The following is a 24304-nucleotide window of genomic DNA, read 5'->3' on the forward strand; positions in this document are numbered from 1 at the left end:
TCTGCTAATGTCTTTATGCACCCTAAGGAAGAATTGGGTTGTTACTCTACGTTAAGACATCCAAACCACACGTTCTTGCTTTCTGTTAAAAACAGCATTAAAGATACTCTACTTGTTTGCCTTCCCCTGTCCTTGTACCTGGAATTTTTTCCTCCGCTTTATACTAACATGCTGAACTGGGATACTGAACTCTGCTCTATGTACTACCAGGTTTTTGGTTCATGGATGTTAAGACTATCTGGAGGAACTCAGAATGTTTAAGTGAGAAAGAGCTGAGTTCTTAAACAGCTAGGGTTTCAGAGGAGCAGTGATGTCTCTGAGAAACTTCTCTTTGAAAACCAATTTTGTTGTGTGGCTTTTTTACTTCTAGACTTTTGTTGATGAAGGATGAATCTGTCTTGAAACATTTGTTGCAACAAGAGGCCAAGAAGAGAGAGAATGTTCGAATTGCTGAAAACAAAATTAACAAACTGGCTGAACAGCTGCAGGCAACAGAGAAGATCTTGAATGCCAATAAGATGTTTCTTAAGAAGCTTCAGGAACAAGTAACTTCAATTTTGAAATGTTTCTGTTTCTTAGATCTGAAAATCTTGAAATGAGAAGCCTGATTTTTTGGAAGCAGTAGGCTTTCATTGAATTAATCATTAATTAATTCTCGTGTCTCTTCTGATTATATTTTATTATGTGGTCTATCTGAAAATTTGCATCTTGCTGTAGTATTTTTTTCTTTACTTTTTTCAGATTCATAAAGTTCAACAACGAGTTACAGTAAAAAAAGCTCTGGCATTAAAATATGGGGAAGAGCTTGCTCGAGCAAAAGCAGTAGCAAGTAAGGAAATTGGGAAACGAAAACTGGAGCAGGATCATCTTGGAGTAAGTCTTTTGCATGCTTTTAAACCTTGCTGTACTTGAAAAGCAATAATTTTGATGAGGAAACTTACTTTAAATGAGATTTCAGGAAAACAGGAAAAGATTTCAAAAGCAGTGTAGGAATCTTCCTATTGGTTTCCTGTATTTTTGAAAAGTCAATGGAAAACACATTAATCATTTAAAAAAGATAACTGTTCAAAGCCTACATTTCTACGCCAGGTGAATGTCATTATTAGATAAATAATAAGAGGATCTATATGCCTGCAAAGGAGGGAAATACTTTGCTGTCTGTAGACATCAGTGATCTTGCTAAAACTATATAGTAAAGACTCTGAAGAGGAGATCTGGTCTTTTTTTGAAAAACAAAATATAGGAAAACAACACTAAAATATTTCTGTAAGTTTTCCTTTTTGCATGTGTGTGTCTGTGTCCCCACCACCACCGCTGTGTATACTTGTTTTATAGCTCTTTTAAATGTGGCCAGAAGTTCTGTTGAAGCCCTGTACATGATGTAGGGTAATTTTTATTGAAAAACCTGCAAACCTGCCAGTTGAATTGTGGTAAACTCTCTTGTGGTTTTCCTGCTGTTTGAAAATTTCTGGCAGGAGTTTAAAATACATTTTTATAAACTCTGAATTAAATAGCTTGCCCGTGTTTCATTTAACTCCTGTCAATAGATCAGTAAATGTGAAAATGAAATAAAGGGAATTATTTTCTTTTCAGCCAAGCAAAATGTTGAAATTGGAGAACTCCCCTGCATCCAGTCCAAAAAAACATTCAGCAGAATTGATTGCACTAGAGAAAAAAAGACTACAACAACTAGAGTATGAATACGCTCTAAAGATTCAGAAACTGAAAGAGGCTCGTGCACTGCAAACCAAGGAACAATCAAATATTGCAGCTCATGCAGAAGAGGAATCTGAGTTTGCATTACCTCAGCCATCGCTTCATGATCTTACACAGGATAAATTGTCTTTGGACAGTGAAGAAAACTACTTTGATGATGAAGTTCTGTCGAATTCAAACCGAGAACGAAGGAGATCTTTCAGAGAATCTAATTCTTTCACTAAACCAAATCTTAAACACATGGACACTCCAAAACAAGAAACTATAAACAAACTCTCTAAAAAGGCATCAGAGGAGCCTGAGCTGTTCCTTGGGTTGAATATCGATGAACTGAAAAAACTTCATGCTAAAGCTGACAGCTTGAAAGAGTTGCTAGTGAAAAGTACTGCCTTTATAGTGCCTAAGGAAGATCTGTTGTGTGGTCAGGTAAATGCTTTAAAACGAAATACGACGGTTGTCTTTTTTAGGTGGTGTTGCAATTGCTATATATATATATATATATCTCTGTTATCTACTTCCTAGGAAATTTCAGTGGACGTGGATTTTGTTACATCGCAAAATAAACAAACTGAAGTGAAACCATTTCCATTTGGACCATATCATAGTCCTCTTCTAGTATTTAAATCCTACAGGTAGGAAGACTGTAGTAGTTCTTTGACTTCTATGTATATCTGTTCATGTTCAGGTATTCTTTACTTGATGCCCAGGTGTGTAAGGGAAGACATGATGCAGTGAGAAACTTGATTATCCTGAAACAGTTTTGTCTATTTAGGGAACCTAATGATTTTTAGTTACTTTTTCTGGTATGCAGGAGTCCCTTGCTTTTGTATAGTATGCTACTTTTGAGTTGTATTGCATACCATTCCCTGCAACTGGGTTGTTTGGTATAACTAATTTAAAAAATAATAGTTAAGCATTTGGAAACAGGATTTTTGTATCCAATATGAAACAATCTAAAATCCAGGAAAAAATAAGACACATAATTCAGTTATTCAGTCTTTAAACTTGGCTAGGATTTCCATTAAGTCGAGATTGAGCCAATCACCTATTTTTGGATTCCTGCTCAGCGGAAAGAGTCATGACCACAGTGATTCGCCTTGACTTAAAAGTAGGTGCCTGCAAGTGTAATAAATTTGACACATCTGTCTTTAAGAGAGCTTTGTTCCTACACATCAAATTTTAGAAAACAAAAGTCTGGAATTGAAAATGGGTTGTTTGAATCCTACCATGTGCTTCAGGATTTTTATTTCTATACTCTTAAGTAGCAAAGATGGAGGGTGTTATCTTTATAAGAGTATCGATTTTAACTTCTTATAGGTTATGGCTTTAACTCCTTAAGGAGCTAGAAATCCTAAAATTGATGTAGTCAGTCTTCAGCTAAAGACTTAAGCATTAGTCTGCTCACCTCACTGTTTTGTTTGTTTTTAGTTTACACATTCTAAAATCTGATGTGGATTTTTTCACTGTTTTTTCAAGTTAATCTTTCATGGTTCTCTTAAGACTTCTATTTGGCATGGATCTTAAGCTGACTAGAGCATAAGTGCAGTTTTTCTAGAACTAAACTGAAATTAAATTTCAGTAGTTTGCTTTCCCTACTGGGTCATCTCTACATTTCCTGGTTTTATATAAATAAGGTTCTGCACCTAAGGGAGAAGGAAATGCTAGAACAGAATCTGTTTAGATTGAGAAGTATTGTTTTGTTACCTCCCTCTCTCACTGGTCTCATCTTCCTCTTAATTCATAGGTCAGTGATGCTTTTGGTTAATAGGGTTTTGGAAATGAGATTTAATACAGAAAAAGTGGTGTGGTGTTTTCTTTTCCCCTAATGTTGAGTAAAACTGATGTCTTAATTGTCTATGCTTTGTCACAATAATTCATTGTTTCATTTTAGGTTTAGTCCGTATTTTCGAACGAAGGAAAAACTGTACCTCAGTTCACTAACATATAGTAATATGGTTGAGCCAAAACAGTGTTTCTGCCGTTTTGATTTAACAGGCACGTGTAATGATGATGACTGTCAGTGGTGAGTTCTTTTTAATTGTGTTTGAACTAAACCTCTCTTCTAGATTTCAGACTTGAAGACAAAATTAGGCATGTGTTTCATGCATCTGGATTTATGATCCTATGCACAAGTTCTAGAAAAGAAGGTTTAATACCTAATTACAGATACTTGACTGGCGGGAAAAAAACCCCTTTCATCCAAACTATGAAGAAAGGAGGCTCTTTAAATTTAAATTTAGAAAAGCAGTATGGACTGTTAAGAGAATATTTCACCTTTTGATTGCCTTGTAATTCAGACAGGACTTGTCTTGCTTTATAGCTTCAGCATAACTTCAGACCATCATGGAACCTCAGGTAGCGGTCAATACTGTTAAGCACACTAATGTATCATGATGCTAACCAAAATAAAGTATATACCAAATATTATGTGATTACATACAAAAATAGAAAAAAAAAAAGAACAAAACCAAAACCCAATTATTCTATTAGTAGAATTCTAGTTTTCTGGGAAAATACTGGCTAAGTTTTGTTTCTTTAAAGCCTGGTATTAACAAGCCATTTTAAACATAATTTAATGTTGCACAGTATATTTTAAAAGTTGGTACTAAGAGCAGATGGATATGAATTGGTCAGGAATAAACTTGATTTGAAACCTTCTAACTATTGGAGAAGTTTAGTAGGAGTGGACTTAGCTCTTTTTTTCCCATGTCAGTGTCAGACAGCTTTTTGGGTCAGCTTTTAGCTGTTACCATCAAACCATAGTTTGAATCTTTTAAATACAAAGTAATATCTAATTCTTTTACTGCCTTGTTTGGACCAGAAAGTTTGAAATACTGTGTTTTTGTGTTAGTGCAAAGCAAGTGTGTAGTGGTATATTTTAAAGAATAAGGCTATAGGGAAGTAATGAAGACTAGAATGAAGTTACTGATGCAGGTTTAAGTTTAGAGATAACCCAGACATATTTACCAGGAACTTCAAAGCAGGCTATAGTGTTTTCTGTGGGTATAATTTTCTTTATGCCTCACCATAGTATGTACTAAACTCAACTTTCTAGTTAAAAGCTTCATTAAATTGTTGCCATGATAAATATATTAACTGTTTATTTGTTTGTTTTAGGCAGCACATGAAAGACTGTACTCTTAGCCGTAAGCAGCTGTTTCAGGATATTCTGTCTTACAATTTAGAACTGATTGGCTGTTCAGAAAAAAGCACTGATGAGGAAATCAGCACGGCCACAGGTTTTTAAGAGGCTTTTGTTCACTTTTGTATATGAAGATTCATTTCTGAAGGGAATGGCTTTTGTTAAAAGCTCTGGGTGTAAGGACTTTGGTGTAAAACAATGTATAAGATACAGATATATGAAAAAATAAGTTTTTTCAGTTGTCCATTCAGCCTTTTGTAGTGGGTAGTTACCTTGGTGTCTTCACAGAAAGTAATTGATCTGTGGACCGTTTAACTGAAAAAAAAAAAAAAAAAAAAAAAAAAAAAAAATTTAAAAAAATCAAGTATTGCTGGGATTCAGGGAACTGGGGAGCAGTGGGCATGGAATCTTTCCCTCTCCCCTTCTTCACTTCTTTTTGTAACTGCTGGACTGGTCTGTTTTAGTGGAGCTCGAATTTTATTTTATAACAGTGCTGTTGCTATATAGGCATGTTGCCTAACTGAACTTTTTAGTTTTTCATTTCTTCTAGTATGTTAAATTACCATACCTCTTGAAGCAGTCATATTTAATGAATTCAGCATAGGTTGTGCTAAATTGCTGTTAAGTTACCCATCCATTTTCATTTATGTGTTTACCTAAGATACAAATATTCTTGTTGCAGAAAAGTATGTTGAAAAACTTTTTGGTATAAACAGAGACCGTATGTCAGTGGATCAGATGGCTGTTCTTCTGGCCAGCAACGTCAATGAGAGTAAAAGTCACAGTAAGTACCTTGGTAGATTCAAGACAATATAAACTTTTAGAATTATTTAAGTAACTTGATGGTTTTGTAAAACAAGAATATTTTTTTTTTGTGGCTTAATTTATTCATCTCAGTATTATAAATTCTGCTATGGTAAGTTAAAGGCGGCAGAGTTTGTTTTAAGGCAATAATATAATAATTTTGGAGTTCAATTTGGAAAAGTGACTTATGCACCTGAGCACAATAGGCTTTAAATAAGTAGTGTTGAAACTTAAACACTTGTGTTGCACTCACAAAATGTTGTTATCTAAAATGGTTATTAGCAAAGATATTTTAATCTCCAATACAGAAAAGTAGAACAACTCTTACTACTTTGCCTGTTTACAGCGCCTCCATTTACAACATGGAAAGATAAAAGGAAATGGAGACCAAAGTACTGGAGAAAACCTCTGTTAGATAGTAGCAGCAGTGAAGAGGAACAGTTCGTTGGACCTATTAAATACGGTAATCTGGATTTGTGACATCCATTAAAAGAAGAGTACTGGCATAAAATACCTACCAATCTCTTGCCAACACCTGATTTTTGAAGTGTTTCTTAAAACCCAATGGTTTAAATAACTCTTGACTTCATATTTCTTGCATACAAGCTTTATTTGCCTAAGTTTTTGGGTGAAGTTTGACTTGACTTTGTTGTATTTAAGTTTAAAAAAAAACCCCAACAAAACCAAACCTGGAAGTTAAGGTGGAATTTCTGCATACCTGTTCTTAAAAGGAACATAAGAAACTTATTTCCTTAGGGTGTTTCAGCTTTGCCTGTAGACCTTTAGGGATTTTTTTTAATTTTTATTTTTTTCCCCTCCCAGAACTGTAAGTAGTAAAACTTTATGTGTGCAGTTATCTTAAATTTGCACAGTTAGTATTTGGTGTTGAGGTCAGGAGTTAAAAAAAGGTGCTGTTAAGCAGCATTTGAGACTTGGAAGCTTGCTAGAGTGTCAGTAACCTGACAGTGTTTCACATGTGACTCATGCAAGTGGGAGCTTTAGGGTTTGTTAGCAAATCCTGTAAAAAGGATTTTTAGAGACTCAGAATTTTGAGAAATTTTTTGTCAGATGTGTCTGTTTCCTAATGAACTGCCTTAATTGGTGTCTGTTGATCAAAGCAGTCTTTTACTGCTATTTATTTCTTGCCTTTGCATTTGAAATATAACTTGTTTTCTGCAGACTACTGAGTTTTAAGGTTTAGAGGATGTTGAAATAACCATTTTTTGCTCGGGTCAATGCCTATACTCAAAAATGCCACCCCTGTGTGAGTTCTAATCTTAAAGGTCCCTTCTGTTTTGAAAAGAAACATTTAATTATTTTTTATTTGTAGCCCATCCCACAGAACATAAAAAAAGAGTTCCAGCTCTTGATGCCGTGGTGACTCCGGATGATGTCCGTTATTTTACAAGTGAGACTGATGACATTTCCAACTTGGAGGCCAGTGTCCAAGAAAACCCCTGTGATGTGCAGCTTTGGATTAAACTTGCGTACAAATACTTGAATCAAAATGAAGGGTAAGTCTGCTACATCTTAGATGAGATTTTGTGCTTTACCCATGCTGCTATGATCAAGTTTCCTTTCCGATGTTAAAGAACATCATCAACAATGCCACAAATAGTTTATTACTTAAAGGCAGGTTAAAAAATAGATTAGATTTCTTACTGTATGCAGCATAGTATGCAATGATGGTTTATTTTTAGGTAGCTTCTAATTCAAAATGGAAGTTGATGGAAAGTTGTGTGAGAGAAATAATTGTGTTTGATAAGTGTGCAACCTAATGTATTCCCAAGATTACCATGGAATGTTACACTTTCAGTGATAAAGTAGTGGACCAATAAACTCAAATCAGTTTCTCCTCTACAGGCTGAATCATTGGAATAATATTTGAAATGGCTTTCATCAGAAAGCTTTCTTATAAGAACAGTTCTGCTGTTTCTTCCCCTGTAGAAATCATCCAGTTGAGCACTCAGTTTCTTTCTTCATAATTTTTTAACTTCTGGATTTTTAAGTTTCTCTAGTTCCTTTAATTTAGTCTGTAGTATACTATGTTTTATTGGCAGTCAGAGAACTTCGGTAACACTTCTGTCATGATGGTTCTGTTCTAGATACTGACTTTGATTTTTAGTAGAGGTTCTACATTAAGGACCTGTAGCAGGGAGGAAAGGGAATGGAGAGGAGTAGCTCTTAAAAGTCTTGTGTAAACTGCTGATAATGGAAAATGTAGCAAAAGATCAGTTTGGCTATATTAATAGTTGCCTGAACACTAAAGGGGATAGAACTGGAAAGGCCCAGTACTCAAAGAAAATAATACTGGCCAAGTGGCAGAGTGAGAAGAATACACTTTCTAAATATAAGTGTACTTGGAAAAAGACCAGGAAGAGAAGAGAGAAAACCTAATGGAAGACAGTGCATCCTTTTTAAAACAGCCACCCCTTCCATTTTCCTCACCACCCACCTCAGTACTTTGAAGAAACTGAATGGTTTAGTAGGTGGTAGTGGTGATAAAGGGGTTGGGAAGGCTTCAGACTTATGCATGGTTAACTGTGTTAGTTTTATTTTGGGACATGTGTTTTTCCTCACATAAATGGCTGTGCAAAGTAATTTCGAAAGATGTTTTCAGAATAAATGTGGCCTCAGAGCTTTCTGTGGTTTTTATGGAAGTTTGTTTATGAAATAAAGCCCCCAGTTCTGTGGTTTGCAGTGTAGTTAATTATTTGAGCTAATCTTGTATTACTTCTCTGGTATCATCTCATGATAGTTACCTCAAAGTAAAATCTTTTTCTTTGTCTATAACCCATTAAAAAAAACAAACAACCTGGATGATAGGCACAGAAACCTGAAATAAAGGCTTCTATTTGACTGTAGAAAGTAAATTAAATATATAACAAAAATATTCTAATTTACTAAGCCTTTGAAATTTCTACTTAAGTTTTTAAGTCAGTTTGATGTAAATGCCTTGATATGATTGCAGCTTGAGATGTCTGCTTAGAGGTGAATCTTACCCATTTTTAATTAAATTGGACTTTTAGTTGAATTGGTATTCTTCCTAGAAAACTTACTTATTCATGTGCTGTGGTAATTGGACCTAATAATAACCTTTAAAGGATGAAAACACTGAAACTTTGAAACTCTCATTAGTAAAGGACAGCACATCTTAAAAAAAAAAAAAAAAAAAAGAAAAAAGGCTGACTGTGTGTCACTTCCATTCTTATTATAAGCATCCATTTTCATATCTGATATTGTGTCATAATACTAGCGCAGTTGATGTGAGTGCTTTTTAAAATTTTTTACAGCTCATCATCTGAGTGTTTAGATTCTACTTTAAATGTTTTGGCACGAGCCCTTGAGAACAACAAAGAAAATCCTGAAATTTGGTGTCATTACCTCAGACTGTTCTCCAAAAGAGGAACCAAGGAGGAGATACAGGAAATGTGTGAAACAGCAGTGGAATATGCTCCCTCTTATCAAATCTGGTGGACCGTAAGTAAAAAAAAAAAAAGTATTTGTGAAATATTCATGTAACTGTGCATTTTCTACTGTAGAAAACCAGTACTTACTACAGAGAAAGTGTGAAACTAAAAACAATATAGTTTTTTGAACACTCGAAAGTGGCGAAGAAAACTAAGCAATTCAAAGTTCTGTTTGCAGCATATTTGTAGAAATCATCACCTTACCTCAGGTAATAAAAGTTATTTAAAATAAGTTACATTTCTTATTTTTTGTTATGCAACCTTGCAAAACTTAGCTTTGACTATTTGATCTTTAAATTGTATTTTTTGAGGTTTAATGTGAAAATTGGGTGTGAAGGAGGGAAATACAGTTCCTAAGGTGGTGAAAGACATTATCTGAAGTTTGTGATTCATGGGATTTTAAACTAAAACCCAGAAGCCTTGCTAGTATTCTGATTATTATTAATATGAATTATTTTTCTCTAGTTTTTGAATTTAGAGAATTCTTTTGATGGAAAAGACTATGTTTGTGGGAGGATGCTACAGTTCCTAATGGAAGTGACAGGGGGAGAAGAAAATCCAAATCTTGTGTCCTTTCAGCTGCTGGAGACTCTCCTGTACAGGGTTCACTTAAACCTGTTTACAGGAAGACATCAGAATGCTCTTGTTCTGCTGCAGGTAACTTCCAGGTTACCACCCCAGGAGTTGTCTTCATACCTTCACCTTTCTAATACCTGTGACTTTGATAGTGTCAACTTTAGAAGCTGTTCCTTCCTTTATTTGCTGAAGGAATTCTCCTGTAGATTTGTTTTGTGATATGATGCTCCTGTAAAATTTGGATATACCGTTGGTAGTTTTGTTACATATTTTGCTTTCTTGTGTAGCTAATAGTCTAGACCACTATGTCTCAAAGTAGTTCCCAGGAAACTGCTTTACTACTTGATTTTTGGCAAACCATAGAATAATTTTCTGCAGTGAAGGGTCTGTGAGTAATGTATTGCCTCAGGTACTCAGATGTTTATTGCTGCAGAAATTATCAAACCAGTAGTTCTTGGGAAAGAATGTAGTATGGTGTTACCTAACAGTATTGCCCTGTCTCAAAATTTGGAGACTCTTAAATCAGACTTTACTGATCCCATGAACTCCAAAGTCGTGGAGGTAACGTAGGCTTTTATTGTGACTGTAGAAAGGATTTAAGTCCCTGTTACTGCTCTGCAGACAATTGAAATAGTGGATGAAGGTGACAAATGGAGTGCTGACATCAGCTTGTACTAAAAGTGGGAGCTGCTGTAGTTTCAATGGCAAGTTTTTTCATTCTTACCAGCAGGTGGCACCTGTTGCTTGCTACACCCTAAAACATTTTTCTCAGTTATGTGGGTTTTTTCTAGCTCCAGTTTAAATAAAAAAGTGTAATGCCGTGTGATTTCCTCCAAAAGCTATTCTAAACACAGCAGTACTGATAAATGCAACTCTTGAGTGTTTGACTGAATGAACAAAAACAGAGGGAGAAAAAAACTCGGTTTGTGTTGAATTGACATAGAAATCCAGTGTATGGGAGAATAACATGGATTGGTTTACCTTACCTTTCCCCAAAGTATCATCACAAAACCAAACTTTTTTGTTTTTTTTTTTTATATTCATCTGAAATGTGTAGTGGAATGTCTTGGAGAGATTGTTTAACCATATTTAAGAGAAGATTATTTCTAAGTAAATGCTACTTCAGAGTTAGTTGCAGTGTGTCTCTTTGAAAACTTGAAAGCAGGTTTTCTGAAGTAAGTATTTTGAAGGGTAAATAAGTGTTTTTGAAACTTCAGTTTTCACCAATTACAGGACAAGTGTCCTGTTGAATTTTGCCTGAATTTGCAAGTACTTTCATTCTCTTGAAAGTGCATTCTTTGTACTGTATTTATCCAGAAAAATGTTGACACATCACTAGCCATGAGATTGTGTTCTGTTTTAGGAGCAATTGTGTTTAGACTTTGTCTAATTGCATGCTCTAATGATTTTATTTGAGATATACCATTCTAATTGTACTGTTCTAGTTTTGCATATGACTGGTAGGAAAATTCTCAGTAGTGCTTCCAACACATTTTTTTAAACAATATGTCTAGAGCTGGTGGTGCTTTCAGTTGACTTGGATAACTGTAACTTAATAGCCTTATAACTAGAACTTCATAAAAAAAACCCCAAACAACAAACAAAATTCCAAACCCACAAAATCCAGTAGGATATAGCAAGCCCAGTCTAACTTGGAGATAACTTGTCTCTAGAGCTAATGTATTATTTCTATGCAACCAGAAGTAATTGTCCAAGAATTAAGCAGAAAAATGGAATACATTTTGGGAGATGCACGTTTTCAAAGTCTATCTCCACTTTTGAAAATAACAATCTTCTCCAGTTTTTCTAAAGCTGTTACTAGAAATTATGCATATGATTTTAATACAGTCATACATTCACATAAGCCAAATATTCCTTACATCAATCATGACTATTATTAGTTCCTGTATTTTCTGTGGAAAAGATTTGAGAATATTGAAACTTATTATTTTTGTTTCCTTTTCTAATTCTTTAAGGTCTTAAAGATTTTTTGGTTAAAATACATTTTATTTCTTTTAACCTTTACAGAATGCTTTAAAATCAGCAAATGAAAAGATATCAGACCGCCTTACTGTAAGTGACCGTTGCTTGGCTTGGCTGGCTTACATACATCTAACTGAATTCGGCATTCTCCCAGTCAAGTTCTATGATCCAGCTAATGTCAGTCCTTCGAGGATCATGAACAAGGAACCATTTTTAATACCATGGCAAACAGTTCAGGATGTGAAGACTGATCCTGATACGCTGTTAGCTATGTTTGAAGGTAAGATTAAGGAGGCAAACTACTTAATACATTACTCACTTGTTGTAAATCCAGAAATACTATCTTGCTTTTGGAGTTTCAAGGCAGTGCAGTATTGCTGATGACTATTGATGAATCCTAGTGGCTTAACAGTGAGTATTTCATCTTGATTTGAACAGAGCAGTGAGGAAAGTCAGTGTTCTTTCATACTTCACACCCACAGTGAGTTTTTCACCTGTGGTTCAAAGCCTTGGCTTCTTCTCTGAACTATGATATTCTATCCAGAGAAAAGACTAGTGGCTTGTGATAGTATGAGATAGCTAGTTTTCTTGGGCTGTATAAGCATAAAACCAAGCTTCTGTTGTCATTCTTTTTCTTACCTCCTCTCAATGGGATGTGCCTATGGTAAAGTTATATTCCTGGAAGATTAGCATGTTTCCTTAGAAGAGGCAGAGCAATGAATATATTTGTTTTCATTCAAAGTTTAAGTAAACTGAATAATTTTTTCTAAAGATGTAAAATTATACTAGAAGTTGAACTCTTGACTTGAGGTGCTGCAGAGGTAGAGTTTGGAATAGCATTGTATAAATGTCAATAATTAACGTGTTAGCCAGCAGCAATATTGAATTGCCACTGAGAATACATCTATGCTGCAGGTGATAATGTGTGTGGAATTACTCGGGGATAGATTGAGTAGCCCAGCTGTGGGAACGAAGGCAGTCTAACTATGATAATGAGGTGTTCATTGTTGGGTACCTTTTTATTATGCTGAGAAGAAAAATAATATCCTGTATTAGCTTTCAATATCTCAGCATTGGCATCTTCAATATCTTGTACTAGCTTTTAATATCTCAATAACTTTTCAGTAGCTATGCTGCAAATCCTGGAATGTAGTTTTAAATATAGTGATACACTGTTGTCTGTAATGTGGCTTTAACATTTCATTGATAGGATGTTTCCTGGTTTTTAAATGAACAAGGGATGAAACTTCTCTAAGACTTTTGTTTCTGCACTGTGGTGATAAGTGGTGAAGATGACAAAAATGGTCATCTTCATTTTCTTACAATTTGCAAAAGCAGCACTCTCAGAAATACCTTTCCACGCTTATGTATTTTCATTGTTAAATTAGAGGTTTTATTGTGTTAAGGTTTCAAGTACCTTTGATGTTGCTTGAGGTCTAAAGACTTGATTTTATACTTTTGTTTTAAGATGCGGTCAAAACATGTACTGATGAAAGCCTTGAGGCTGACAAAAGGATAGCTATCTGCTTTCCACTCTACAGAAACATGATAGCTTTGCTGAAACTTCTTGAAAGGTAAGTTATTTCAAGGCACTTTTTAAAATGAAGTACTCAGCTCTGCTTTTTTGAAAACTTACCTTTAATATTTTTTTTTTAAGATGGGAGTCTGCTGCAGAACTTTGTAGATCTTTATTGGAGCTCTGCCCTAACAACTGTCAGTTCTTGGAGAGTTTGGCCACCTTGTATTTGCAGATGGAGCAGAGTGACAATGCCTGCAAAGTGTGGATTGAAGCTTTTGAGAAGAATCCTCAGAATGCGGAAGTTTTTTATCAGTTGTGTAAATTCCTTGTTTCACAGGTAATACTCCACTCCAAAACTCATTTGTTGGTCTGGTGGCTTTATAAAGCTTGGGTTTTGTGTGTTGTTTCGAGCACTTACCAAATTAATTAACTTCATAATATTTTTGTAATGTCTAGTACTCATCTATATATAGATGGGGAAAATGAAATCAGCAACATTAGTGATATGATTAAATATAATCAAAGGAATTACATAAAATCATAAATTTATAGTTCGAACTGTTCTAATCCAGTGTTCATATCCATAAGCAAGAATAATAGGTGTTAACAGCAAGCCCTGTAATGTGTCCACTTTTTCTGTGCTACCTGCTGACTCACCCAGTTAGACTTCATTCTTGAGAGAATGAAGACAATGGAGCATTGCAGAGATAGACACACCACTTGTAATTTATTGTGCTTAAATTGTTCTTGTCATTTTCAGGTTGATACCTGATTTTATTTTATTTTTTTTTATTTTTAAAAAATAAAACCCCCAAACAGGAAAGGTCAAGCAGTATTCTTCCACTGTTGCAAGATTTTGTGGCAGCTTTCTTTGAGAATACTTGCCAACAGCATGGTCCCATGGATCTATTAAGGTACGGTTTGGAATATTTTTTCTGCTTAAATTTTGGTAATACTGGTATTTTCTTGAAAAAAACCGCAGTCTAGAATTTTTAAACTTCTCTATTTTTAGCTTGGCATGTTTTGCTATAACTTCAATGAATTATGATTTGGTAGTTTATAAGATGTATACTTGTTGTTTGTTAATATATGCTAAATTGTAAAACCATGAGGTTTTAAAGATGAGAGAGACAGCAAGTTTAATGTCTGGATTTGGGGAATGAAAATCAATCTCATATATGCCAAAGTTGTTGGGGTTGTTTTTTGTTTGTTTGTCATTGGTGTGGTTGGTTTGTTTGTTTTTTCAAAGCTAGGAACCTAAAATTGCATACCTAAACCACTATATTTAGGCACTCACAAAAGACCTCAGTCCAGAGGTCCAGCATGCTGTTAATCAGAAGATTATTATTGTTGAAAAGGCACAGGTTCATATCTAGCCTTCTGATTTTCCACTTGAATTTTAGCACCTAATCAAGAGACTTACTGAAGTTTTGAAATACGCAAGTTCCCTATAGTCAAAATAGATCCCTTTGAAGGCTGTCAAAGGAAGACCTTCTGTGAGAAAGCTTATGTAGATGATGCTTTGAAATGTTTTTATCTCCAAGCTAAGTGTTAGATTTTATTCCTGCTTACATTTGTTTACATTAAATTTAGTATTGGCAATGCAGCTTAGCAATCACCTAGTATGTAGGTGATTGTACCTTACTGGATGTATTTTATGTGAGGAGGGGAAAAGTCTGAGATGTAAAGCACCATTTAACTTTGCACGTAATGAGAGAGTAAATGCTTTCTGTATTAACTATTTCTATATTTCCATTTAAGGCTTTCTGTATAAATTCTATCTGGATAAAGTTTAACTAAAATCTATGAAAAGTCTATCTTCTTTTAATGTCCCATGAACTAGATTTTGGAACTAAAGGTTACATCCACATAGGACCCTTCCATGTAGAGGAATATTCTCATTTTCTACTACGTTTTTCTCTTGTAGATATCTCCTGAATTTTCCAATGCCGATTGAATTTACATCACCTCTCTATAAAGAACATCTTACAGATGATGTTGTAAACCAGCAAATCCCATACCTATGGCAGATATACTGGTGAGACTTTCTAAAGTATTTCTGAGAAACAGCTATTGGGTCTGAGTAAACTGCATTTTCAAAAGCAGAACGTTGATTATTTGCCTAAGGGTATTTCACTTTGGGTTCTTTCAGTAAATGATCTGCCAGTCCTTAGAGAACCTACTTGCCTGCTGCGCAACAGAGACAAGTTTTTGGAACCATGAATTGCACATCAACTGCAATTCTTGAGAAAACTTTCAGAATTTCTACCCTTAGGAACAGTAACAGGCATGTTCATTTCACAAATGTGGTTTTTTTTTTTGTTTTAGGTTGCTACTGCTAGTAATGTTCTTTCTTCTGGTTTTCAGTCGTCTCCCTTTTTTATTTTACAAGTTTCCCCCACTCTGTTTAACTTTGTTTAGCCCTGGTCTTCCCACCTTCCTTGACCCACTGTTTCAGCTGTTTATGGAGCTACTATCAACAGCCTGTAACAGTTGGAACTAGCCACAGATGCCCCTCTGTAGCGAAGTTAATATAACAAAGTGACCTTTTCCTCTGCAAGAGTCTGCAAAAGTGGCGGATCTTTGTCATGTATATACAATCTTTTCTTGTTTCTTCCATCATTCCTTTGAATAGCAGAATTATCCAGGATTGGCAAGCACCAGAGTATTAGCCATCTCTAACTTATACAACTGTGGTTACTGAGATGTTAACTCAGGCTGTTTAAGAGGTTTACCACTTTATGGTCTGGCTTTGTCAATCTTCATAAGTAGCTGTTTGGCTTTTCAGATAAGTAAAGGCACAAATATGATAATGCTTCAGATATTGATTGAGGACTCCTCAGAACTCCTTCACCACTGTTGCTTACAGTTTTTAGTTGGTGCACAACTTATAAATAGGTAAAATGTGTGGTTTTCAAGAAGATCTTAATATAAGGTTTAGATTGAGTTAATGTTTTTACACTCCTTTAATACCAATTTAAGTTTGGGGTTTTTTGAGAATACTTAACCTCTTCAGTTTTCATTTTGGTACATGTGCAGAAGAAACATTGTTTAAAAAGGTACTTGAGGTCACTGTTTAGTCATTAGGGACCTTAAGCTCAGATGCTCCTGTATTTTAGCACCTGCTTCTAAGAGGAAGATCAATAGTCTTGAAATAAGTGTCTAAATTACTTTCAGAGCTAATAATGGAATGTTCCTGTGGTTGAGTCTTGCCACAGTAAGTGCCTAGGTATTTGGGCCTATGTATCTGTCTTTTTTCAGGTACAGAGAACAAAAGACATGAAAGTTCACTTTTACCAAGTGAAAACAGTCAGATTGAAATCAGCAAAGCCTCAAAGGTCAAGGAACAGTGTTTTACATGGAAGGATCATTGTGTATGTGTGCACATGTGTATGTGTGTGCACAAAAGTATACACACTTTCTAGAACAAATAGCAAATTGATGATTTAGTTTGTAGTTCTTGGGGAAAGCAGGAGTAGCATCAGGCACTCTGATCATGTGACCTTAGTCAGGAGGGTTCTGTGGCAAGGTGTCAACATCAGCCCTGTCTTATTTTGCATTTCTGTAGTCTTCCTCTTTGAGTGGGTTTTTTTCCCCTCTTAGAACTTAGTGATAGTGATATAAGTGATAATCCTTTGATATAAGGATGGTTTACTGGACATTGGTCAAAAAATGTGCCTGCCTCTCTTTGGTGAGGTCCTACCTGTTGGTCTGAATATATGTCAGAGCTGTGGAATAAAATTAAGGGGGTGTTTGACTATTATTGTCAGGTTTTTTTTTCTTGACATGATTAGCATATTTCTACCCTGGATCTTTGGTAGCAGTTGTTTCAGAACACTAATTTTGTTGCCATAGTCTTGATACCATTTCTCAAGTGGTTTTAATCCATCTGAAATTTATTGTCTGGAGCTTTCCAAACAGAAGCTCAAGACTTGACTGTATTCTGTAGCAGTCAGAGCATCCCCATTAAAAGGATTAGTAAAAGGGTACTTTATAAGAGTAGAAGAGAATTCATAGTATTTAATTTGTATTTAAGAGTTCCACTTTAAACTGCATGGTTTCTGTATTATTTCTTACTATCTGCAGTTGAAACATACCTGTTTTAGTAAGTTGACTGATAAATTAGTCCATAGTGCTGCTAAACTGAAAATACTGTCTTTTCTTGCATCTCAGAACGAGAAGTTCTTCATTGTTTCTTACTCTTAATATGTAAGAACATGCCTTGTTTGACATACAACACTTCTTAACTTTTAATATAAACAGTTTGTGCCAGTCTCTTCACGCAAGTGTTGGCGAAGCACTGGATGCTTACGAAGCAGCTCTGGGGGCAGTGATGCAGCAGGAAACTGTTCAGAACATCTGGCTGGAGTAAGTTCTTAAGGGAAGAAAGTAAATTTATCTCAAAACTATTAATTGAAGGCTACAAGAACCATCTTCTTTCTTTTTTTTTTTTTTTTTTCTTCCAGTTATCTTGTTTTTATCAATAGCAAAGTTGTTGGATCCAACAACAAAGTTCAAGAATTCAAGCTTTTTACTGACCTAGTGAACAGATGTCTGGTTACAGTCCCCACACGATACCCAATTCCTTTTAGTACTGCTGATTATTGGACCAATTATGAGTTTCATAATAAGGTAAAAATGTTTCTGTGGACAGTTTTAATTAAAAAGACTAATGACCTTTTAGCAGGTACTTGTTTTACTTGTTCAAATACAGCACCAGTAGTATGAACACTGAGAGGTATGAATTAGAAAAAAAAAAACAAGTATCTGAGGAGAGCAGTGGTCTTATTGGAAGACTATCTAGCAGTGACCTCTTGAATAAAGGGTGTGTAAGGCAAAGAGAAACTTTATTATGGCATGCTTTAATACTGTGAATGATGAACTGTTCTTTCCTAGAGAAAAGATAATGTGTAAGGGAGGGAAGAGATGGTTTAGCATCAAGGGTCTGCAGAGTTGTAACACTGGAGATGGAAAGAGTGAGCTGTCAGTTTTGATCGTAGAAGTTACAGTGGCTGAGAAACAAAATAAATAATGGAGGAGGAGGAGGAGTAAAAACAAATTGTGCACTTACACAGACAGAGTAAAGCTTAGAAATCCTGGGTCACTCTTTGCTAACATCCAGTGCATTTCTCTTTACTCGCTAAATGCAGGCTAGAAGGACTTAAAATATGTGGTGTTAGCAACTTGATACCAACTTGTTATTATACAAGCTGATTTCTCTACCCTTGAAGAATAAGATTTGTAGGTGGTAACTTACTTTAATTGTAATGTTCATAGTTTGTAATTCCGTTATATCAAAATTAGACAGTTAAAAGGTGGATTAATGTTCATAATTCAAATTCTACAGGTAATTCTTTTTTATTTGAGCTGCATTCCAAAATCTCAACATTCCAAAACTTTGGAACGGTTCTGTTCTACCATGCCAGCTAATCCTGGACTTGCACTGAGGTATGTAAAAATACTCATAATCAAGACTAAGACAAACAGCTGGTTAACATAACTACTGGTTGTGCAAGACATGCATGATTTGCTTTCTACTACAAAAGTGAAACTCTTCCTCTCTTATGGGATGTTGCTTGAGGCATATTTTGCCTTCTGACTATAATTTAAATCGTTCTTGTATTTGACAGGGTTCCGTTCTATCTACGGAGAGGTTATAATTATACAGGAATAAACTCTGCATTGTATATGATGAGTACAAGTGGTCAAAATTTAAAGTGTGTAGAGAAATGTCAGATACATATTTAAAATCTTCTTGTTACTTGATGATCTATTAAGGTACAGTTCCAGCACAGAACAAATAAAAATGGATACACCAGTGTATGACAAGGCTTAACTTGACATTTATTTAGCAAAGATAAACCATTCTTAATTTTGAAAAAAATCTTACTGGAAACAAAAACAGTTAATATAAGCATCACGCTGATTCTTACTTGAGTAGTATTTCAAAACTTACTGTTCCAGGATTAGAGAGTCCATCTTTTACCATTTTCAGCTGCAGTGAACTCATGAACATTTGATTGGATAATTTTGAAAAGTCTCCAGACACTTGTTTTTCATCATCCACAGTGACCCCAAAGAATTCAGAGCAAGACTTGAAATAAGTGTGTGTGGTTGGGGGCATGGGGAGAGGGTGGCACACCTGCCTTTGGCACACAAAGTTGAACGGCTGCATTTTAAACCAAGTTGCGATTGTGTCTAGATGGAGCTTGCAGCTTCCTTAGACAATGTAGATACTGCATGACATGGGTGAGCAGAACTGACCGAACAGTATCTCCTAGCCACATGACTATAAAACTAATTGGCCTCCTTCCAAATATACAGGTACCTTGTGCATGCTAAGAATGGATCTTGTAGTGTGCCAAGATCATATTTTCTCTGTGATTTCACACTTCTTAGTTATTCTCTGAAAGTGTATCTTAACTTCTTTTTGTTCTCAGAGCATGTTCAGTCAATATTGTATATAGTGGCTTGGGTTCTTTTTTCTACTTGCAACTCTTGGCTCAGATTAGGTATAAAGTATTTTGTGTAATGTGTTTGTATCTTTGGATTGCTTTTCTGTTTCTCAGTGATTAGAGCAGTGTTTCTTTCTCATGAATGCCTTTTACAGACTGCTTCTGCGATACTGGGAGGAGAGCAATGTTCAAATTCTGAAACTGCAAGCCAAGATGTTTACATATAATATCCCAACATGCCTGGCCATCTGGAAAATGTAATGCAACAGTCATACATCTGTTTTCATAGATATTGCTTTTGTTTATAAGGTTTACATCACAAAGGTAAATCTGAAATGTCCTTCCAATTGGACTTGCACTGGAAGTCTCTCTCTCATTATATTATTATTTAAACAGTAACTTTGTCACAACAGAGGTACTGTCACTTCTTTAAAGTGAGAAATGAAATTTCCTTCTTGGGGAAATGTATGTGAATGGATATTATGCAGATAAATATGAATGATGTATTTGCAAGTTGCCTTTTTAATTCAAATATTGACTTCTGTCTCCCCCTCTCTACCCTCCCCTTTATATATCACAATAGCAGTAATCTCCATTGTCCAGTGATGCTGAACTGATCTTTTTCTTCAGTGTTTGTTCATAGTGGGGAACCACTGAAATGTCTTGCTCATGTAAGGTTGTTTTTAAAAAATGGCTATTTTTATCTTTTCACTGTAGATAAACATCATTGGAAGCTAGTCAGTTTCTTCTCGAGGAATTTTTAATTCCATTCCACAGTCAGTATTCTGCCACTAATGGCATTTAAAATATTCAAGAATAAATATTTTTTTATATATTTCTCTTCCTCAGAGCCATTGCTGCCGAATGCTTTCTAATGGGACAAAGAGAAGTAAGTCAACACAGCTTACTAAAATGAGTAGTTATAAAATTCTGTAAAGCTTTCCAGACCTTGGCTTTATCGAAAGCAATGGTCATCTCTTAAACCCAAGATTTCTAGATAGTTGAAATACTCTGTGTATAAACACTGAAGCATTTGCCTCAAGTGTGAGAAATATCTTTGTCAATCAAGGTAGAATGGATTATGTCATGAATACTTGTGTATACTCTTTGTGTGTATCTTTCCCTTGGTGGTGGGGATGGTGGTGTGTATTCTTTTCCCACTTCTGTTGTTTTTTTCTCTTTCTCTACCTGGAGGAGATTGCTAACCCTTAAAGTACTGTAGAGGGAAGGAAGGAAGGATTGTTGTGCTGGAAGCTGCTCACGTCTATCTTTACAAGTAGTTGGAAGGGTGGGTCTGCCAAGCCAATGTATGTAGAGAGTTTGAGTAGTTCCCAACACCACTGAAGACATCAGTTCTTTTTCTTCAAAAAATAACAAGTTTTCTCACTGGTATTTTTGGGAAGGAAATATTTTTATCACTGTATATACAAATACAAGAGGCACAGCAACTGGGTCATTTTTCAGTTCAAATGGAATGGATCTCCCTGGTATTGTTGCTGTCACCTTAAATATTCTGCCTGTGGAAAGATTCTGTGTGTTGGAGGGATCACGAGGCCCTGGGTTTGTGACTCACCACTTGCTTGTGGTGTTTCTGAGCTACTTCCCCTGCTGTATGTTGTTTTGTGTCATTCTTGCAGTGGCTGATTCTCAGTATCTTTCTCTTAATGTAGTAGTCTTTCTTCTGAAACCGTATTAAAGCTTTAACTGATCCATAATGGGTAGCATGGCTATTGTTAGACTCACATATGAAATCTTTTTTACTGTCTCCTAGAATGTTTAAAAAGAACACCCCACAAGCAGACAGTTATTTGGTTTGTAAGATCAAATAGTTCAAAGTCAGGAGATATCAAAGGCATGGTTGCCTATTCAACCTTAATTCTGTCTCTGTGTTGATGGTTTGGTGTAATCTGTAATTAGTCACAGATCCCTGCTTCAGTCATTGTATTAGATGGACTACATTTTAAGGCACTGCCTGTAGTGAGGCTGGTGACTTAAAAGATCCCTGCTTCATTTGGTTAAAAAGTTTAGAAAAATATTTCAAATGAATCCAAGAGAGGGTCCTTAAAAAAAGAAATGAATCGATTAGAATGAAGGTATATGTAAAACATTGTAGCTGGATTACACCCAGAAGAAATCTTGTGTTTTTCTTCTGCAACCACCTGACTAACTATATGGTGTGGAGTAAAATCACTTAAGTAGGCACATGCTGTGCAATTGAATTTTTTTGGGGGGTGGGGGGGAGCTTAGTTTGGGATGTTGTGAGCACTTACAACTGTTTATACAAATCGGTGACTGTTCCAGATAACTGGATTTTCTAGTAAACAAGTAGGATATTCTTTTAAAATTGAATTGTGATTTAGATTCTGGATTTCCTGTTCTTGGAGAACCCACCATTTATTCTCTTCAGAGGTCATGTAAAGGTTTGCTGAAAGATTGTAAAACCGGATATGATTGTTTAAAATGCTAACAAATACCTCCCCTAATGACTCTCTGATTAAAGTTGGTACTTTAGATAACCAGTACTTGAAGGAGACCTGAGTAAATACTTGGATTAAACATTTTCGTCGTCTTATTTTCAACCATAAAATGGTAAAAACATTTTTTCTTTTTAGAGAGTTGCAAAGATGCATACTGATTTTTTTTTTTTTTTTTTTTTTTTTTTTTTTTAAAAGCACAGACAGATAGATAGATGCTGAAGGTAAAAGCCTATGAAACAGTTATTTTCATTGCCGGATTGGGATGGTATGCAGTAAGCAAGACATTGAGACTACATATTGAGTGGTGAAAGAGAAATATTCATTAAGCTGCTTCATTCCCTGAGCATGTTCCATCCTGTGCAATGAATGAGGCAAGAATCTTGTGAAGAAAAATAGAATGTTCTCATGTAATTAATCATGTGCATACAAGGGTCAGAATTAAGGTCAGACATAAACTTGCCTTTGCTTTTAATAGCAATGTAATGCTTGACTTTGAAACTTTTTAAAAAATAGATTTTAAAAATCATTGCAGGAGACTTTTGTGCTTCAAATCACTCATTTTGAGTGCATGAAATTGTACTGAGTTGTAATACTTGTTTTTATTTTACAGGTCCATCACTTATATCAGAGAGCCCTTCAGAAGTTACCTCTATGTGCAACACTGTGGAAAGATGTAATGTTTTCTCCTTATGATTCAGTTTGAGGTTTCATATAAATTTTCTGCATATCCCATATCCATAGATGTGGTGATGCTCAAGCTCTGGCTAAATCTTATATCTGCTTCCCCATCTCTTACAGCAACTCTTGTTTGAAGCATCAGGAGGAGGTAAAACTGATAACCTGAGAAAACTAGTTTCCAAGTGCCAAGAGGTTGGAGTCAGCCTAGATGAGCTTTTAAATTTAAACACTTACAGAACAGAAAGCAAGAATCACTGAACGCTGGGTACGGTCAGCCATAAGTCCTATTAAATGCCAAAATCAGTTGAATGATTCTTCAGGCTGATCCATGCCTAAGATCTGTGTAAGGCAGATGAGTATTGCTGAGCATATCAAGTCTCCAGTCTGCTTTCTGTGAACCTGGAAACAATTAACATGACCCTCCTCTGGAAAAATGAACTCCCTGTCTGGCCTTGCTTCTGGGCCCTGCCAGATTCTCATAACGTCATCTACGTAAGTATAGTTAATCAAAATGACAGACATTATTTTTTTATGTTTTCTTTTTATTTTCTGTTTTCTTTGTTTTGCTGTTCCTGATTCACTTGACACTCTCGCTGATGCCTGAGAGATCTGTGTTTGGGATTAATTTACTGGGCTGTGTTTACAGTAAAAAGCAAGTAGTCCATTTTGGGTTTTCCTTTTTTAAACCTTTTTTGAGACTTTTTCATTACAGGATTTAAAACAAAAGCAGCCGCTCTTAAGGAAAGTGTAACTGCCGTGGCCACAAGTATGCTTCTTGCACTTGAAGGCTCTAAGAGGGTTGCTTACTGCCCTTTTCTGCATTGGACTCACGGCAGAGACTATTAAACTTGAAGATTAAAGAAACTATTGCAAATGCCAGTGCATCAGAACCTAAGAGTGGTCAATTATGTGCAATTTTTTGTAAAGAAATTTTAATTTATAATAAAGTTTAACAGTTTAAAGAAAGTTAACATTGATCTGTTTTGTATTGGGACTACCTTGTAGTATATAGGTGTTTTTACAGAGATATTTTCAATACAGGCTTACCTTCTAAAAAAAATATAAATGTTGTCTTTTGTTATTTTAATCAGAAGATAGGCAAATGTGATTGTGCCACCTGTTGTGGATGTAAACAACTACATCAAAAAACTACATCTCAATGAGATTTTTCCTCCTCTTGCCTCTGGTACATAGATGTTTGTCCCATAACACATATTCCTGTCAGTAATACCACTTCAGTAGTGGAAAGTACTTTTTTTTAAAAAATATTTTGTCCTTTCCACCTTTAATGAAATAAGGCCCACTTTCCAAAGTCACTGCATGTCCATTACAGAGAGATACTGTCAGGCCACTGAACCTGTGATGGGACTGTTCACAGCAGGTTGGCTTGCCACCTGATTTTCCATCTGTCAAATGATACCAAAAGATGGTTGTGTAGTGCCTTTTGCGTCGGTGATTTATGCAGATGCCATGAAGACAGTGAA

At 35.5% G+C, this 24304-nt stretch overlaps 1 protein-coding gene across 5 annotated transcripts in view; it reads left to right on the forward strand.

Annotated features, from left to right (window-relative positions):
* Positions 1-23791, forward strand: part of ZFC3H1 (zinc finger C3H1-type containing) — a 44654-nt gene extending 20863 nt beyond the window's left edge. For all 5 annotated transcript variants that reach the window (XM_074902861.1, XM_074902865.1, XM_074902862.1 and 2 more), the window contains exons 13-35: positions 371-545; positions 742-873; positions 1594-2142; positions 2239-2348; positions 3608-3739; positions 4834-4955; positions 5541-5642; positions 6009-6125; positions 6993-7176; positions 8956-9142; positions 9598-9789; positions 11737-11971; positions 13160-13265; positions 13349-13547; positions 14030-14124; positions 15138-15248; positions 17474-17578; positions 17677-17842; positions 18558-18658; positions 19821-19922; positions 20515-20554; positions 22753-22815; positions 22941-23791. In XM_074902861.1, coding sequence (XP_074758962.1) covers positions 371-545; positions 742-873; positions 1594-2142; positions 2239-2348; positions 3608-3739; positions 4834-4955; positions 5541-5642; positions 6009-6125; positions 6993-7176; positions 8956-9142; positions 9598-9789; positions 11737-11971; positions 13160-13265; positions 13349-13547; positions 14030-14124; positions 15138-15248; positions 17474-17578; positions 17677-17842; positions 18558-18658; positions 19821-19922; positions 20515-20554; positions 22753-22815; positions 22941-23078 — 3463 coding nt within the window. In that variant the 3' untranslated portion in view covers positions 23079-23791. The remainder of the gene's footprint in view (positions 1-370; positions 546-741; positions 874-1593; positions 2143-2238; positions 2349-3607; positions 3740-4833; positions 4956-5540; positions 5643-6008; positions 6126-6992; positions 7177-8955; positions 9143-9597; positions 9790-11736; positions 11972-13159; positions 13266-13348; positions 13548-14029; positions 14125-15137; positions 15249-17473; positions 17579-17676; positions 17843-18557; positions 18659-19820; positions 19923-20514; positions 20555-22752; positions 22816-22940) is intronic.
* The last annotated feature ends 513 nt before the right edge of the window (positions 23792-24304 follow it).

This window comes from Athene noctua, chromosome 3 (genome assembly GCF_965140245.1).
Source record: "Athene noctua chromosome 3, bAthNoc1.hap1.1, whole genome shotgun sequence".
Classification (NCBI taxonomy): domain Eukaryota; kingdom Metazoa; phylum Chordata; class Aves; order Strigiformes; family Strigidae; genus Athene; species Athene noctua.